We start from the raw sequence: 18,697 nt of genomic DNA on the forward strand, positions 1-18,697 counted from the left end.
AATCCCTGGGGATGTCTGCTGGGGTGGGACACCCTAGACGTGCTTGAACAAACACCCATCCTTGGCTCAGCCCCTGCCCAGTACCTGACAGTTAATGGAGTAACGACTCACCCACCGGCTGGATGCAACTCGTCCTTTCAAGAGTTCTCCCTACACCAAGGCTGAATGGCTGGCGTTCGTGGGATCCGCAGGTGCCCCGGGAACACAATCGTTCCCCTACCCCACGATCCTAGAACCTGTAATCTTACAAGCCAGACTGTTCTCACACACCACCGGGCGCCAGATGTTCCCGCGTTTCACCAGGAATTTGTTACCGAGCCCTGATCCGAAGTGCAATACCTCCAGAACTCCGCCCACCTGGGTCTTAACAACGGGGCCGGTTCCCTTTTATTTTTCCAGGGCGTCCCCTGTTTCACGTTGGCGCCTTTCCTTCGAGGAGCTAAAAATCTGCTTCCTCCTATCTGGCTCCTTTGTTCAGTACCCTGAATCAGATCTAGAGAGAGAAAGGGACTGCCAGAGAAATTTGGATGTGAAATGAGGTCAAATTGTTGGTCGGAGGGCCCTCCTTGCAGCCGTTTCTCTCCCCAACCTGTCCCAGAATATCTGGACCAAGGTCGCCGCTTGGAATTTTAGCCTAAAAAAATTGATTTTTGGAACTTCCAAGCAAGTCCCTTCGTGGTAAAGCCAAATTATGTTATCGACCGCGTTTGGGGGATCGGGCCCCTTTAGAAGGAAGCCGATCCGGTCCTGAGGGAGCGGACCTTGGCGAAGCCAAAAGAAGAATATAAGCCGCAATACAACCTGAAGCCTGAAATGAAGAAGGTCCGCCAAGTTGAAGGAAAATCCGCCAAGGAGTTTTTATTGAGCAATTCAGCTGAAAGGGACGCTAATAGCGATCATTCAATCTACTAGCGTACCATATGTTTCAAATAAAGTCATATTTATACAATGTTTCGGTCTGACAGCCCTTTGAATTTCCCGCCCCGCTTCCCTGCCCATCTGATCGCGGATAGGCTGAGAGGTTGAACGAGGCGGGCTTTCGTTTCCTGCCTTGCCCTGCTGGCCCAATGGGGAGCCGTTTTTTGTCCCCCCTCGGGCCAATCAGAGAGGAGGAGGCGGGAGCTATAGAAACAATGCGGTGACCGGACAGGAAACATCGGATTAATTCTGGCCCAGCCAATTTCTAAAGGAATTTAATGACACCCATCAAGGATGTCCGGGGTCCTGTCACGTTCGCAGATTTTAGATATGTCTTTGGGGTGTCAGACAGGAAGTGGTGATGGGTGGTGATGAGCCATCATTGACGGCCCCACAGGGTGCCTTCCTGCGGCGTCCTGGCCTGAGATGTGACAATGTTTGCCTTGGGGGCGAGTCACCTTTAGGAGTTTGGTGACTCGCCCTATATTGTCCATGCGATCGGAATGAGATTGGATTAAACTGTGGCAGATTATCCTTTTGTTTTTGGGAAGGGAGGTCTGAGTCATGGGGCTAGAGTTCAGGTTGGGGTCATAATATTTCCCATTTGATTTCATGATCTGCCAATTATATGGGATAAAATGAAAATTAAAAATAAAGTTGGAATATAAACCCAGCTGGGAAAAACACATATTTTCCGGGGATCCCAAAGAGTATAAATACATATAGGCAGATAGGTAGATAAAGGAGATAAAGGAGAATCCATAAAGGTGGGTGACATTGCATAAAGGGGAATCATGAATGATATAAACAATAGAAATAAGCAATAGAAAACATTTGATAAGGACGAAGTTCACAACATCTGGGGAATCCAATATAGAAGTGGGGTTCAAGCAGCATGATTTCACAATTCATGAAGTTAGCCCAACGATTTGAAATTCATACACAGCGAGTCATGAGTGTGTCCAAGTACATAGAATATGAAAATTCACAAATACATGAGGAGAAAGAGTTCATAGGGAATTCATAGAGATGGCATGGGGAAGGGGCACATATGGGTTAGTAAGTCTTTGGAGGTATAGGATTTCATAAGTCCAAGGGTAGGTCTGGGGAAGAGTGTTCTTCTTCTTCATAAAATCACAAAAGTATGCATGAAACGTGGAGTGCACCCGTCCGTCACCCCCTAGCAGCTGTAGAGGGTGAGGGTCCTTGGGGAACTATGTCTCCCCCGCGAGAGAGCGATCCCCCCATCCCCAATTCACAGAAAGGGGCTAGGGAAAGCCATTCCGCGAGTCGCGGGGAGAGGAAAACCCGGGATAAAGCAGCAGCTTGGCTTGAAAGGAGCTGTCGGTCCTGTTTGACAGTCAGCTGTTGAGCTGCCGAAAACTGGACCGATTCCGGTTCTGCTGGTTGTCTTCGAGTCAGGAGCCTTAGAAAGGGTTAGGACTAAAAGAGGAGCGTTCTAGGGGTAATTTTGATAGAGATATGAGCCAATTTATATCGACCGCCATGTTAATCTATGGCAGGGAAACCTCAACCGGAGTTTAAAGGGACGGGAGGGAGAGAGAGATTGCATGCAAAGGAAAGGAATCAGAGAAAAGATACAAAATAACCAGATAGAGAGGGTTACTGTTAAAATAAATGCTACTTTTATTGGGGGGATTTGTTACATAGTTCAGGGAAGAGGAAAATGAAGGAAAAAAGGTCTTTTAATAATAGTCTGTTGCGGTCCCGCTCCGTTCTTTTTTTTGGGGAGTAATCTATGGAACTTTCTGCTGCGTTTTCAAATCAATTTGAAAGCTGGGGTGACGGTCATCACCCCCTCTCCCAATTCTGGCATGGAATATGTGCAGTTTGGCAGCTCTCTGTGGCCTTGCAGCTTCAGTAAACACTAATTCTCTGATAGCTGACCACAGTAAGTCTGGTATTTTGTTTTTCACATCCCTCATCACCTCCATCTCTCTTTCTCTCTCTTCCTCTATGAATGCATTATGTTTCAAAGTCACAATCCTTTAATTGAAACCCTTTCCAAAATTGAACTTTTTTTGTGGCAAGGTGGGTTAACTTTTGCCTTCCTTCTTACTTGGAAGAGATGTGGAGATGTCTTTTCAGGAGACTCCTCCATTAAAAATCATGGTGGAAGATTATGCATTATATGTCTACATTGACCATATCATGTAGTTTTAAACTGCATTACATAGTCAGTGTAGACCAGACATGGGCAAACTTGGGCCCACCAGGTGTTTTGGACTTCAACTCCCACAATTCCTAACAGCCTACCGGCTGTTAGGAATTGTGTGAGTTGAAGTCCAAAACACCTGGAGGGCCAAAGTTTGCTCATGCCTGATGTATACTCATATAATGCAGTTCAATGCAGTTAAACTATATTAGATGAGTCTACCGTAACCATATGGTACAGTTCAGTTTAGTGCAGTAAAGGGGGAAAACCTAAATTAAGACTGCTGAATTGCCCTCAGTAAAAGAATGCCTGCATGAAGAAATGAGTAAGCCTTTAAAGTTACCGGCCCAAGCATGAAAAGAGGAAAGGAACCTAAAATTGATGTACAGTACAGAGCTAGCCACTACTGCCCTCTGCTGAATTTGAAATGAAATGTTCAAGTATTTCAAGTATTTCTATATCACAAACTATTAGCAGCTGGCTACCCTTAAACAAAGTGAGTTTTGTTGAAGTATGAGTATCTATGGAGAACATAAAAACTAGTGATGATACCAAAAAGGAGCAAGGTTAAAGCTGAATTCTGTTAACAAATGGGATCCCAAATACCTTAACAACTTTTGCATTAGGCTTTTACAACTCCATGTTCCTTAGCTTTAATGATGTGTGAATGACAGGCCAGATGATATTTCAGGATCTATTTCCGTAGGCTCCATCTACACTGGCATATAATCTGGTTTCTGAATCCAGATTATCTGCTTTGAACTGGATTATATTATATGACACTAACTTTGCCCGGCCACGCGTTGCTGTGGCTTATGGGAATCCTTTGTTGGCCAGGTGGAATAGCAGCAAATAGCCTTGCAGTCTCAAAGCCTGGCTGTTTTCTGGAGCTTTTTGTTGTATGAATGTAGAGACATGGATGAGGGGTTGTGCTGTCAAGTTTAGTGTTTCTGGGATGTGTAGTTTTGTTGTTTTGTCCTAGGCTGAAATTTCATTACCCTTTTATATATATAGATTGTAGATCCAGGCAAAGAGTATGATGGACTGTTTTTATTCTTATAGCTGTTGTTGTCCTTTGCTGCTGTTTTTGTACTTTCGAGTAATTTCTGATTTATGGTAACCCATAGGATTTTTCTTGGTAAAATTTGTTCAGAGGGGACTTGCCTTACTCTGAGGCTGAGAGAATGTGACTTTCCCAAAGTCACCCAGTGGGTTTCCATGGCTCAGCAGGGATTCGAACCACAGTCTCCAGAGACATAATCCAAAACTCAAACTATGCAGTTGCTTCGCTTCTATCATCTCCACCTATTTATGTGAGACCAGATGGAGCAGCTCATGTGCTTGCAGTTCTGTCTGTAAAGGCAAAAACCAAGCAGCTGATTTCCTATGTCCTTGTAACATTGAACTGTCCTGGACGTCCCTTTATTGCAAGGAGAGGAAAAAGGTAGACATTGAATGGATAGTGAGAAAATGTTCTACTTACCTCCATACTTTAGGCCAGATTGGTATAGAGAAGTGATGGCCAACCTATGACACGTGTGTCAGCACTGACATACCTAGCCGTTTTTGCTGACACGCTGTTGCATGCAGATTTATTGGATGACTATGTCTTTTGTGGCTAAATCTGGTGTGATTTGGTCCACTGTTTTTGTTGTTTACTCCAGGGGAATTATGCACATTACACACACACACACACACATATATATTTCTATTTTTATTCTAGTATTATTGTAGTATATTATCATATTATTACTATTATATTATTATATTATTATTCATTATTCATGACTACATTGAAACTAGAATAGAGAGAAATCAGCGTGGAAACTGCAAGAGGTACCATAGATTGTTGTACATTGAAATAATGGTAGTAAATAGTTTTTGATTTATTAAATACAGTTATATATTACAATTATATATTTTTGTTATTTAAACTATACATATTGCGAAATTATGGTTTCTTCTCTCGAAGTGACACACTATCCAAGTCATGCTAGGTTTTTTGGTGAATTTTGACACACCAAGCGCAAAAGGTTGCCCATCATTGGCATAGAGCTTGCAAAGTTATTTTCAATGCAACCAGTTCCTATTAACTTGTCCAATGCAATGTTGAAAATGTTATTCATGGCATTACTTGTTGTGCTGTGTGTTACTTTTTTCAGTACTACTTTCCAGGGGGTGATGGAAAAAAACCTTAGGCTTGATAAGAGGGTGACAAAAATTTTGAAGCGTTAAATTGTTTTTTAAAAATGCTTCAAAATGTCCTTACAAAGTAGCTTCTGAATGTAACCATTGTACAGGGATACATTATATATATGGACTGATTACAACTCATTTTGTTACTTCTGAAATGTTTATATTCCAAAGTAGCTAGTAAATATATCTATCCTTCAAAGTTACAAGTAACGGTATTAAGTTGTAGCTCATTACTTCCAAATTTCAGGTTGCAGGAAGAATATTATTCAAATGTAGGCCTATGAATAGGAGTTTCCACTGATAGATAATATTATTTTATCTGCAATATCCACATCCTCACACTCAGTTTCATAAGAATTGAATACTGTTTGGGATTTGTAAGCATGGTTAATCTCTGCCAAGAGAGGAAACTGCCCTAGAACTGTCCTAGGAGCCATGCAATCACCTTTCTCTAGTAATGTAGACACCTTTCTTTTCCATCTCACCTCCATGGCATAGAAGCTCAACAAATGCGTTATGCAGATGTTTGGGAGTGTTACATCAATGTAAGTAGCCTGCTTTATATCCATAATGCACAATTGTAGTAGTTTGATACCACTTTAACTGCCATAGTCCCATCCTACAGAATACTGGGATTTGTAGTTTAGTGAGATGCTTAAAATTTTCTAGTGCTATCACCATCACTACAGGATTAGCTCTCTCTGTCATAGTACTTCGTCAAATTAAAAATCTCATTATTCAATAGGAAAGAGCCATGGAAATTAAAGTGAGATGAAAGAACAGAGTCATTACAGTTGAAGAGGCATCAAAGCAATATAACCATATACATAGTGTGGATAAACCCCTGGAGAATTGTGGTCTATCGATGTACATAAGTTCACAGAGAAATCAACAGTACAAAGCTAATCACATCTGCTCCATTACAGTTCAATGGGACTTACTCCAAGATAAATGCATACAAGATTTCAGCCTAAATATATATCTAAATACATTAAGGCATGCTCCAAAAAGAAGTGCTTATTTTGCCTATAGTATGTGTTTAATAGTGTTCCCACAGTTATGGGTAGGCTAGTTCAACTAGGGTCTATATATACAGTTTCTTAATTGCATATGTGGTGAATTAATGCATATTTTAATATGCTGCTCTTGTGGTTCACTCCTACAAAGATGTTTTGTGGGATGGCTTCAAAAATTATACCATCGTGAAACACATTCAGTTCTATCTCTAAATTTAACTATATGGTTAAGTTATAAATGAGTAGTTCCACAAAAAGAATTCAGCCTTTGTCCATGCAGTTTGACGTTGACTTTAGAGAACTATTCCTTAAATAGTTGTATTAAATATTAAATAGTTGTATTAAATAATACAATTAAGTTGTATTAGTTTAAAGGGATGGGCATAGCTTATAACTGCAATATTACTCAATTTTACTCCTCAGGTTTTTTTTTAAATTCTGAAGGCAATTCATACCACTCCAATTTGGAGGCAGGGGGTGGGAGTGACAGGTTGCTTGTTTTCCTATGGATATCCTTCTTGGGACCTTATCCCATGCATTTTGGGCTCAGTTTCCATGCACTTTGGAAAAGGAGTCCCATGGAGGCCATCACATGATGTAAGGGCACTTCTAATTGGACTCTGTGGGACCCCATTTCCACAGCTCATGAAAATGGTGCTACCTGTCTCCAAATGGGAGAAAGTGGGGAAAAGGCAGATCTCAATCGGGGAGATGGATGGTGATGGGAGGGAATGGAGTAAAGACAGTTCCCTCTGCTTTCTTCCTTTGGTCACTGGAGAGGGAGCTCTACCAATGGAAGTCCTCTTAGTATGCAGTAGAAATCATCACCACCACCACTTTCCCCATAAGCAGTGTGCCATTAATATGCAATAACAAAAGAAAGGTAGGGTGCAGGGAAAAAAAATCAAAATGAAATAATTTATCAATGCCACATATTTTAAATATAGGCCAAGACAAGGAGATTGGCCAATATTGAAAAAAAATGTTAGCAATTATTAAATCTACAGCATGTACCTGCTAGAACACACCCAGAGAAGATTGATCAGAAATGATCAAAGGTTTGGAAGCCAAGCCCTATGAGGAGTGGCTTAGAGAGCAGGGTATCTTTAGCTTGGAGAAAAAAGGCTGCTACCTTTAAATATTTGAAAAAATGTTACATTGAGGAGAGGAGGAAGCTTGTTTACTCTTGCTCTGGAGGCTTTACGACACGGAACAATGGATTCAAAGTGCAGGAAAAGGGATCCCATCTAAAGCCTTCAACAACACATTGATTCCATCTAAACATTAGGAGAAATGCCCCAATGGTAAGAAATGGTTGATAGTGGAATATGCTGCCTTGGCGTGTGGTGGAAGTTTTTAAATAAAGTGGCCATTTTTTGGGAGTGCTATGATTGTGAGTTCCTGCATGGCAAAAATGGGGTCGGACTGGATGGCCCTTGGGGTCTCTTCCAAATCTATGATTCTTCCTTGAAGCTGGTGGAATTCTATCAAGTCACATATGAAAAGATCCCAGAAGGGGAAAACAGCCATCTGAGCAGAAACATTGAAGAGCTGTCTAAGTGCATCTCCATGGACATATGTGGCAAGGAGTCTAGAACTTTGCTTTGATATTTACAGATGGAGGTACATGCACACAGAAGTATTGGGTGACTCCTTACAGAACCTCAGGGAGAAAAATTACATTAAATTAAAGCTACATTAGAATTCTCACACTTTACTTTCCATGTTTTCCAGCTAATACCTTCATTGAGTAGGAAAACACCAAATAGTTGCCCAGTGCCCAATACTTCTGGGGAAATTCCAGTACAATCTGGAAACATAGTAACATCCTTTTCATACAATGATCTGAAAGTGGACACTCTTTGGGGAAATTGCATTATGCCTGCTTCAAGAGGTCTACTCCTGTATAGGATTCCCAATTAGTACAATTTTCAAGCCCTAAAACTGCAGGACCAAAACCTCAGATAAAGGGATAACCCCTGGCTTTGTCACAAAGTATGGTTCCAGGTGATTTACAATATAGTTTTCATTGATGTCACAGGAGGTGGTGTCATTTAAGCACAAAAAATTACATATCAACTACAATTGCACTGAGTACATCATCCAAACAGGAGGATGGGGGAAAGTCTGCCAAAGGAAAATAAGCACACGCGCGCTCTCTCTCTCTCTCTCTCTCTCTCTCTCTCTCTCTCTCTCTCTCTCTCTCTCTCTCTCTCTCTCTCTCTCTCTCGTACACACACACACAAAACCTTCAAGACAATGCTCTCATACTGAGAATATTTCCCCTTTTCCTCTAAGGACCAGACAATAAGGTCCAGAACTTGCAATCAGGAACCCTTGTCCTGTACACATTTTGGGGTAAAGTTACAAAGGCACTTACATCCATAATAAACTATTCAAGAGGATATGCATGTATGATTCTGGGAAACATGCTAACAAGGTTTTTGTATGTATGGTTTATATCTGTGTAAGATTTTCACTGAAATGCAGGGCTAGTGCTTGCTGTTGAGTTCCACTCCCAATGTATTCGTGTTCAGATGAATGTCTGAAAGGAAATGGCTCATGTATCAGTGGAGGAAAGACAGAGCTTAACAAATCTGAAAAAAAGATTAGTGTATTGATGTAAAAGTAATACATTAGACACATAAGAATCAGAAAAGCATGTAAGTAGTTATGTTTTCATCATGCAAAAGCTGAAATATATTAACATATTTATACACATTAGTTTTCTCTAAAATCTACTGTCTCTAAATTTATGATTATTATCAGACATGTATTTTACTTAAGGGAAATATAGTTGTTGTTGTTTTTTTTGGCTACAAAACAGATTAACAAATGAATGGGTGAATACCAAAATGACATATTTGTATTCACTCGCAGTTTAATATCGCTTCTTCTCCTTTCAGACAGATCTGTGGTTGCACAGCCCATCTTTGTTTTTAAGAAGACACAACCTAATAAGGTAAAAACTGAAGCAGCCTCCTTTTGCACGTTAAGATAACTAAGATATGTAAATGCACACAATGGAAGTAGTGGGATCACAGAAGCAGACCTGCACACGTTCACTTGAGCATCTGCATAAAATCTGCCTACATATCCTAACATTTACCACCACTAAATGATGTGCTCATCTTTGAAAGACATTTTGATCAATTCTTAAAGGTTAGAGACATCAATAGCTACCAGTTAAGGGATACAGTACAATCCCTGTACTCATGGAGGATTATGTTTCTGAATTTACTATGGATAATAGTGAATCCTCCTGAAACTAATGTGTCAGAAGTTACCATAGAGGTATCCTCTCTAAAAATTTACTTCTGGTGGAAGCATACCACAGTATTGCCTGAATGACCTAGAAAATTTCAAACACGGACATATTTTGTGGGGTGCAGATACCAGTCCCGTGGGTGTCGTATATGCTCTGTAGTATCAGAAACAATCTGTATGTCAGTTGCTGGGAATATAAGACAAAGTACAGTAGCACCCCTTTCCTGCCTGTGGATTTCTAATAGCAAATGGTCTTGGTGAATAAAATATTTAACTAGGGAGGCTTTTAACCCACATTGCCTTCCTTAGGTTTATAAACAGATAGGTTCTTTTGGAATTGGTCAGAAAAATCCTAATACAAGACGTTATGAGCTCAACAAAAAATAAGATGCTTAACAATATATTTTGGATGTGAACTTCATCATGAATAAAATTGCAGATAAAGTAGGGAGAAGGGATGCTTTAGAAAGCCAGCTTTTGTTCTGCTGTAAAGTTGGGAAAGGGGATGTGGGATGATGACTACATTTTTCAAGAACTGCAAATGATGCTCAGTAACAGAGAACATCATGCCACACCAGGGGCTTCTCTTAGATAATTAAGGTCTTATGATGCTTAATATAGGTCTAACCAATATTTCTTTTTGTTCAGAGGCCTGCAGAAGATCCTGTATGTAAAACTGAAAATGGTAATTATGAATTCAGTTGAGACTTTTTTTTTTACACAAACCTATTATAAAGGGTGTGATATTATTACATTTAGTGGCTGGACATCTGCCTTGTCACAGGCCCTGAGCCCTTCCACATTATCCAGCACAGACATTGCCATGCTAGAAATTTTCTGCATGCGGTCTTCTACCAGCCTGCGACTGAGCCTGCAAATCACCTAATTTGAAAGATTATTGTTCCTCCTTAGCCATAGTCTCCTTCTGCATGCAAATTATCATCATCAATAAAGCTGTGTACACAGAACATACTTTTGTTCGATTTGCATAAAACCAAACATACAGAGCAAATCTTATACTCAGGTATAATAAACCTCATCAGTTAATGTCTTTATTATAGAAATAATGAAGTCGAGAAATGCCAGCTTTAATTAAACCCTTTACATTGTTTGCTTCCTTCTTTGATGTGTATCTCCATTTGTGATTCATTGGGAAACATAGCCTTCACTTTTATACAGAAGGAAGCTGGCAATTGGATGATAAAGCCTGCTGTAGATGCCAGGGGAAAAGAGCAAGCAACGCAGTTTCTGAAAGTTTTTCTTGCTTCCAACCAAACCCTCTCCAAGAATGCAAGTCCTTTCTGCCCAGCATGCTCCTAATAGCAGCTACTATGCATTTATGGGGAGCCCTTGGTGGTACAGTGGTTTAAACTGAGCTGCTGAATTTGCTGACCGAAAGGTTGGTGGTTCAAATCTGGGGAGCAGGGTGAGCTCCCACTGGTAGCCCTAGTTTCTGCCAACCTAACAGTTGAAAACATGCAAATGTGTGTAGATCAATAGGCAAGAACATAACAGTGCTCCATGCAGTCATTCCAGCCACATGACCTTGGAGGTGTCTACAGACAATGCCGGCTCTTCGGCTTAGAAATGGAGATGAGCACCAACCCCCAGAGTTGGACATGACTAGACTTAATGTCAGGGGAAAACCTTTCCCTTTCCCTGTACATTTATGAGTTAAAAGCAGACAAGGGAACACACTAGAGGCTTTAAGGATGTCTAGTCCTGAGAATCTTAGTCTATAATTAGTTCCTACACACTTTACAGCTGAACATCACAATCTAGCTTTCACCTGAATTGAAACTTGGGAGAACCAACCTTCTCTTGACCATCATATCAAAGGCAACTATACATTAACAAGTTTGTTTGATTTGTGAAGTCTTGTGTTGGATGTTTAAGCTGTTTTCATGCAGGAATGAGGAACCCTTGAACTTCTAGGTGTTTTGGTCCACAACTCCCATCAACCTCATTAAACATGACCAATGACAATATACTGCATGGGTTTTGGACCAACATAATTGTTGGAAAGTCATCAGTCTCTCATCCCTGTCTTAATATAATATATTGTTCTGATTGAAAAGATGTGGAGTCTATGCTGATGTACTGTAATTTTTTTCTCCATAGTTTCCACTGGTTGTTCCAGAAAACGTCCAAGATCTTCATCTTTTTCTTTTCAGTCCTCTGACTCTCAGTTGTACAAAGGTATGATTCCCAGCCCTCTTTCTCATTTCTAATGATAAATATTTAAAAATCAAGAATAATATTGTAACAAAGCTAGGGAACTATATTCATGAAACTAAATTAAGTTTTATAAGGTGTGGTTTACCTTCCATTCCATTTAAAGTGATTTTATAGCTTGATATGGATGACAGTAAGTGAAAATTGTAAGAATGAAAATATCATGCCAGATATCTGCCATGCTTTGCTATCAAAGAAATGAAGCATTATAATTATGTTTGCAATCTATATCTGTTTGCGTTTGTTAAGATTATACAATAAGTGATATTGCAAAGAAAACTACAGATTGTTTCTTATAATTACAGAAACTGTACATTCACCGAAACGTTTGAGATCATCATCCTTTACCATCCTTCCAACATTCCCACCATCTCAGCCAGGTAAACCAAAAACAGACTGGTGAATACATTAAATTGTCTTTATTATACCTTAATTACATTCTTCTCACCCCAAAACTTCACAAAAACACAATTCAAGCATGATCTGATTGTCAGTAAATTAGCCCCCCATGTTGCTGATGACTCAAAAATGTCAAAATCACGACTAACAATTATGAACATGGGACAATTGCCTTACTGTTGCCACCAACATAACTCTTCCTCCAGCCTACTTTATGCATTTTCAGCTGTCCGGAGATACGGAGAGCCATTCTAGCAAAAATGAGAGCACAGTTGAATGTTGTTCCTGTAAAATTTTAGAGGGTTTTGGGCCAGGAGTAGCTAATTAGCTAAGTATTTTAGTTAAGTATAAACTGATACAGGACTCTGACCAAAGTGTGTTATTCCAAATTAGGTTGTATGTACAAAAGACAATCTAATACGCTATCTATAGCTGACTTCACCCATTCATTTGGCAAAGGAAAATGGCAGAAAATTATTTACTCTGAAGGGATGGGGAGATACTGTACTGCAAGATTATGGAGGAACATGCTTTTTGATGATTTCTAGAGGTTTTGGATTTCATTGGAATTTCAAGATTAGAGTTATGAATTGAAAACCTCAATAAAAGCCAGTAGGGAGAATTACAAGACTGTCCAGCTGTGTTTGTCCAAACTATCCACTATTTCCATCAGAAGTTTCACTATCTCTCTATATTTTAGAGGCACAAGATCCAGGGCACTCCTCAAATTTTGGGATGGACTTTCTATTATTTTGGATAGACCAGTTCTTCTGGGCAAGGCATTAGTGGCAGGCAGATGAGAAAATGAGAATAGCAAATGAAAGAGAGAATAGCATTTCCCAAACTAGACATGAAGATGTATAAGAAGAAGCTGTACTGTTCTGTGCATACAATGCTACATTTGACCTTTAGAGAACTGAAGATGACTTAGCAGAAATGTCAGCAAATCATACAAACACGACAGAAAGATATATGTGGGAACTCTTTTGTACTATGTGAAGCTACTCTTTGATAGTGATGGTATTTAAAACCATTCTCAGTCTAAAATTGTCTTTCAAAAAGTCCACTTTTTAATGTTCAAATTTTTGCTTTTGTGTCTTTGTTTTCTGCATTTTACTCTTTTTATTGTAGCTTGTAGTTTTTGCTGTTTAACAGAAAAGTATAGTGTAAATTAAAAACCCATTAAAACTAAATTCAAAACTAAATTGCTTTCAAACCCTTTCTGTGCATCTCTAAGCTACTGTCAACTATGATCTCTCTCCACCTAGTGGCTAGCACTATCTTTAGCTTTTCAGGAACTGAAAACTTTAGATGCATTCAGACTAGATGTTCATGTACAATTTTCATGTATTCAGTAAAACAGACAAAAATATGGCATCGGATTTTGGCACATTCACCTACAGCAAAAGCAATTTGTAAAGTGGGATTTGTAGTTATATATATATATATATATATATATATATATATATATATATATATATATACATATATATACGGGAGGACAAATATCTCAAAGCATGTTGAAGAAATATTCAAACCGGAATAGAAAACTGACTTTATTGGGCAAACATTTGCTTTGCAGTGAAGAAGAATAACATATTCATGACCTCCATACCCCTACAAAAGAACATTGGTGTGAAAGCCACAGAAAAGGGTAAGTTGAATTATCACAAGATACTTATTTCTTGCAAACGTTATTTGTGAGAATGACGAATGCATATTTCCTCAGATTAATATATTTCTCTTCTTACAGTGAGGTTTTTTCAGAGAGAGGAGGAATCTCCTATCTTGGAAGTCACATTTGCAAATCAGGCACATATTCGGGTTGTTGTGTGTTTTCCAAGCTGTATGGCCATGTTCCAGAAGCATTCTCTCATGATGTTTCACCCACATCTATGGCAGGCATCCTCAGAGGTTGTGAGGTATGAGGTTGTATACCTCACAACCTCTGAGGATGCCTGCCATAGATGTGAGTGAAAGGTCAGGAGATAATACTTCTGGAACATGGCCATACAGCCCGGAAAATACACAACAACCCTGTGATTCCGGCCATGAAAGCCTTCGACAACACAAGCACATATTTACTTTCTAATGGTTGCTCAAAATTAAAACACATTAAATTCAAGATTCAGAAGCTAATTCTGTGCTATGACTAGAGTTGCCAGATCTCAAAGTCTGTTTGAGTTTCTAATTTCCATAAGTATTCATGGAGACAAGGGTGTAAATCCTCAGTTTTGCTGGGCACAAGTCCAGGCAAGAGGAAAGGGTTGTGTGCAAAACTTCAACTCAGCTAGGAGAGTAGCAGCTTGCTACGATTTGTAAGGCTTACTGAATTGTTGCTGCAACATGCAAAGACTCTCCAGAGAGCCTATATATCTACTTAGTTGGCTTCTTCTTCCCTCTTAGTCATTGTGATGCCAGGCAAAGGTGACAAATTATGAGCAACTGTGGTTGGTACTTAATGGATAACTGTTAATGATAAAGGGTCATCCTTAAATCTCAGATTTTGGCACCGAAATCTCGATGCCTGGGATGATCCTAAATTGGCAATCCTACCTTTGACAGAGGGTTTTCATCCTCTAAGAAGGCTCCTCTTCTAAAATGCTACACCTATTGTATAGTGTGGCTCACAATCACTCTTTGTATTATGACACAAAAGCATCAGGCATGAGAAGAAACTGCTGAAACATGTAGACTGAATAGATAATTCTATGGTTCAGCCCTTAATCCTACTGTATGTAGACATATCCTTTAACTTTACTAATCTGGTGCACCTCTTCCCCATGTGTGGCCCTATTTTTAACACGTATGCAGGATTTTGATATTTCAAAAGTCTTGCTTCAGCTCCACAAAACAAAGTGCCAGGTGTGGAGTTATTTTATAAGCAAAATCTGGAAAGTTTCCAGATCTAGCTTCGGTTCTCCTAGAGTAAAAGTAACTGTCCATGTGATAACACTTACCTGAGAAAAGATTTGTGTAGGGTGTTTTTGTTTATTTCATAAGGCAAGTGATTTTAAGAGAAACATTATTTTAGAAAATGAGCCACCAAAAATGATAAAAATTAACCCTACTTGCCTTTATTTTTGCAAGGCATTCCACCAACAAATGTACAATGGGATGTTTTGAAGCCTGCTGTCTTGCAACCTCCACAAGCTTCTATGTGGAGCAGACTAGCAGAGAAGAGAAGTGCTGAAAATGTTCTGTCAGATAATTATGAAACAGACACTGAGGTAAATACAGCGTGAACAGAGAATATAATTTAAATAGGAAATATGTGATTCTGTTGTTACCTAAATGACTATTAATATTTTATGGAGTGGAGTTGTGATACTTTTAGTTGTAACTTTTATTGTGCATTTCCTGTGCCTGAAACACAGACAAGTAAATTCAATGAGAAATGACAACTGTTATAGACCCACAAGATCAATTGCAGAATTGTCTGATGCAGTCTGTTGTGCAGCAGCCAGACATTCTGATCAAGGAGCAAAAACATTAATGGATAAAGAAACAAGCTAAAGCTTTACTGAAATAACTCAATTAACAATAGAAAAGCTCTGAATTAACATAGAACTAGACAGAGAGTATAATGGGGAAGGAAGAGTAAAAGTGGATTAAAGAAGAGGGGACTTTGTATCATTGAACACTACTTAAAAACTTATATAACTATTGCTATTATTAATTTATCTTGAACTCTTTAATGCTGAGTTTTGTTGCATTCCCAACCAATCTAGGCTTGGGTAAATCCTGTTTATCCAATGGATCTATTCTAGTTAGGACAAGCAATTGGAATTAGGCCAGTATTTTAGTGTGTGTGTATAGAGGGAATTTAGAAGATGTATTACATTTGTGTTTTCTCTTCCTTTTTTTTAGGTATCTCAAGATACTTGTTCCTGGACAGATATCACAGACAAGCAACCCTTTTCTCTTCATATGTCATGCCCCAAAATAATAGGGTATGGGGACTTACATTTATTATTCTTTTAATTTTTTCATCTAGAAAAAAATAAACATTCACCTAATTTGAGTCTTCCCGAAACTAGTATCCTTTAGACATCATCATAATCTATACCCTGCTTTTTCCCTCTACAAGAAGATTCAAAGTGACTAGATATGTTAGAATACTACTGGTGGCTAGTAATGATGGAAATTATAAACTAATATGCCTGGAGGGCTTACTTGATTAAAGAATAGAATTACAAAAAGACGCCCATATCCACAGGGGTTACATGCTGGGTTGCATATGACTCCATTAAATTACCTGACTTCTGATCCCAGCATATCACTCACTCACTCTGGCGGCCCTTCCACACAGCCATATAACCCAGAATATCAAGGCAGGAAATCCCACAATATCTGCTTTGGACTGGATTATCCGAGTCCACACTGCCATATATCCCAGGTCAAAGCAGAAAATGTGGAATTTATTCAGTTGTGTGGAAGGGGCCTGGAAAACCTGATAAATTCTTAGATTATTTTTCCTCAGGCACAAATGAGTAAAACCCACAGATATGGGTCCTGTGGTTACAGGAGTCTTGCCATATTTCTTTACTTGTTTCTACCTAGCAGTCTTGAGTTAAGAGACTACTACCATGAGGAATGGGGAAAAAACATTTGAGTTTGAGGATGTACCCAGATATTCATAGCTTTGCACAATAGCAGAAAGGGTAGTAATAGAAATTTAACCAGTAAATAATGACATTAGCCTCCAAATGTTGTTGTTTACTGGTTACATTTCTATTATTACTTTTCTCCATTGAATTCAAGGCAGTATACATGACTCTCCCTGGGGTGATTTATGGACCAGATTGAGAGAATGAATGACAAAACGTCATGTTGAAGCTGTATCTTCCAAGTCCTAAATCAATAGTCTAATTACTACATCACACTGACGATTTTCCACACCACCAGAAATCCTAGCTGTACAAACTTGTCGATAGTTTTAACAGGAAAGAGCCATATTTATCATGGATTGCATCCTCTGCATACAGTTGTACACATGGTGATCCCCTTTTCCAAACTCACAAAAATTGTCATTAGCGGTGTGACATACCCTTGATAGAGTGAACCGGGTTTTTTTCCATTGCAACTCCCAGCTTTCCCCAGTCACTGGGTCTTGCAGGATAGGGGTCTCTGAGAGTTGTAGTCCCAAAAGTAAAAAAAAAAGCCATTCTGTGTCTGTGGTTAAAGCACCAAATGTTAAGGCAAGGCTAGTGGGCATGGCTTCACTGTAGTAAAACAATGTGTTCTAGGAAGACCAAGATTTCAAGGGAGCCTACAGAAAGTAGTTGATACTAGGGTTTCAGGACATGTCTTCTGTGTTTTTATCTCAAGGGAGGGAAGGAGTGAGTGTACCTAACAGATATGAATTTTAAATGGCTTTATCTGCTCTTTTCTCTCTCTAGCAATCAGTTATCTCACCGCAGGACTATCTCAAACAGTAGGCAGTCTAACTTCATATTTGGAGAAAATATAATAGAAAGAGTTTTGGTAAGTAGTAAAGATTTTTGTTTCATTTGGTGGGATAGTGGAAGGTCAACCAGGAAAAGTTACTACCCTGACTTTGTTTCACCATTTATGTCATACGATGGCACCTGCAAATGTTTACATTCATTTCATAGCCCATTACATTTAAAAATTTGTTAAAGCAATTTCTTTTCTTGAAGAATGTGAGGCAACTCCATAAATGTCAGTCACTTCAAAGATACATTTCTTAAAACTTCACATAAGGTTCAGAAAAAATAGAAAATCACTGATGCGTTTAAAGCTGCCCATCTATGAAATTGTCTGAGTTTTCTAAATAAAACCTTATCTAATAATGCAACTGGGATAAATGTGAACTTTCTTTCAAAGACATCTGGGTAGGGAATTCCAGTGATTGAATTGGCTTATGCATTATCCTTTATCAGCCATTTATCTGTAGCAATTAGCTTCCCATTAAATGCTTCATCTAATATTTCCTACATATCAAGTTCTCTTTTAAAGGCAGAAGATCAGATAGGACTTTTTCCCCCTCCAGTTGCTAAGTAACCCTCTGCCTAGGCACTTTGCACATCACATACACAGAATTTACTAACAGTGTGTGGCTAAGTATGCTTTTGTTACTCAGAATTCAAAGAAATACAAAAGCAGTAGGGATGAACAAAAATTTAATCGAAGTTGCTTTTCTGACAAAAGTATTCGTTTCATATGTCAGATTTATTGTAAGACAAAATTCACCTTTTCTTGGAAATTTATACATACATCTACTAGGTTTGTGGTATGTTTCAGAGAAATAAAATGTATGCAGGACTATACAAACATTGGCAAATGCAAATGACAAAAATGCATACAAAGGAAAAATGTGCACATATAGGGAACAGCATACAAAAATGCATATGATGAAAAAACAATTTTGTAGATTGGGGAAAATGTACAAAAATGAATACCAATTTCCATGAGGAAAGAGAAATGAATCTCTCAACTTTATTTCAACAAAAGAGAATGGGAATGC

General features: G+C 38.9%; 1 protein-coding gene across 1 annotated transcript in view; it reads left to right on the top strand.

The window, feature by feature from the left end:
* Positions 1-18,697, top strand: part of ranbp3l (RAN binding protein 3 like) — a 49,077-nt gene that overhangs the window by 17,084 nt on the left and 13,296 nt on the right. The window contains exons 2-9 of the mRNA XM_003224260.4: positions 9,213-9,268; positions 10,222-10,258; positions 11,695-11,772; positions 12,114-12,188; positions 13,790-13,861; positions 15,298-15,437; positions 16,078-16,160; positions 17,610-17,694. Coding sequence (XP_003224308.1) covers positions 9,213-9,268; positions 10,222-10,258; positions 11,695-11,772; positions 12,114-12,188; positions 13,790-13,861; positions 15,298-15,437; positions 16,078-16,160; positions 17,610-17,694 — 626 coding nt within the window. The remainder of the gene's footprint in view (positions 1-9,212; positions 9,269-10,221; positions 10,259-11,694; positions 11,773-12,113; positions 12,189-13,789; positions 13,862-15,297; positions 15,438-16,077; positions 16,161-17,609; positions 17,695-18,697) is intronic.

Source organism: Anolis carolinensis, chromosome 2, assembly GCF_035594765.1.
Source record: "Anolis carolinensis isolate JA03-04 chromosome 2, rAnoCar3.1.pri, whole genome shotgun sequence".
In the NCBI taxonomy this organism is placed as follows: Eukaryota; Metazoa; Chordata; class Lepidosauria; order Squamata; family Dactyloidae; genus Anolis; species Anolis carolinensis.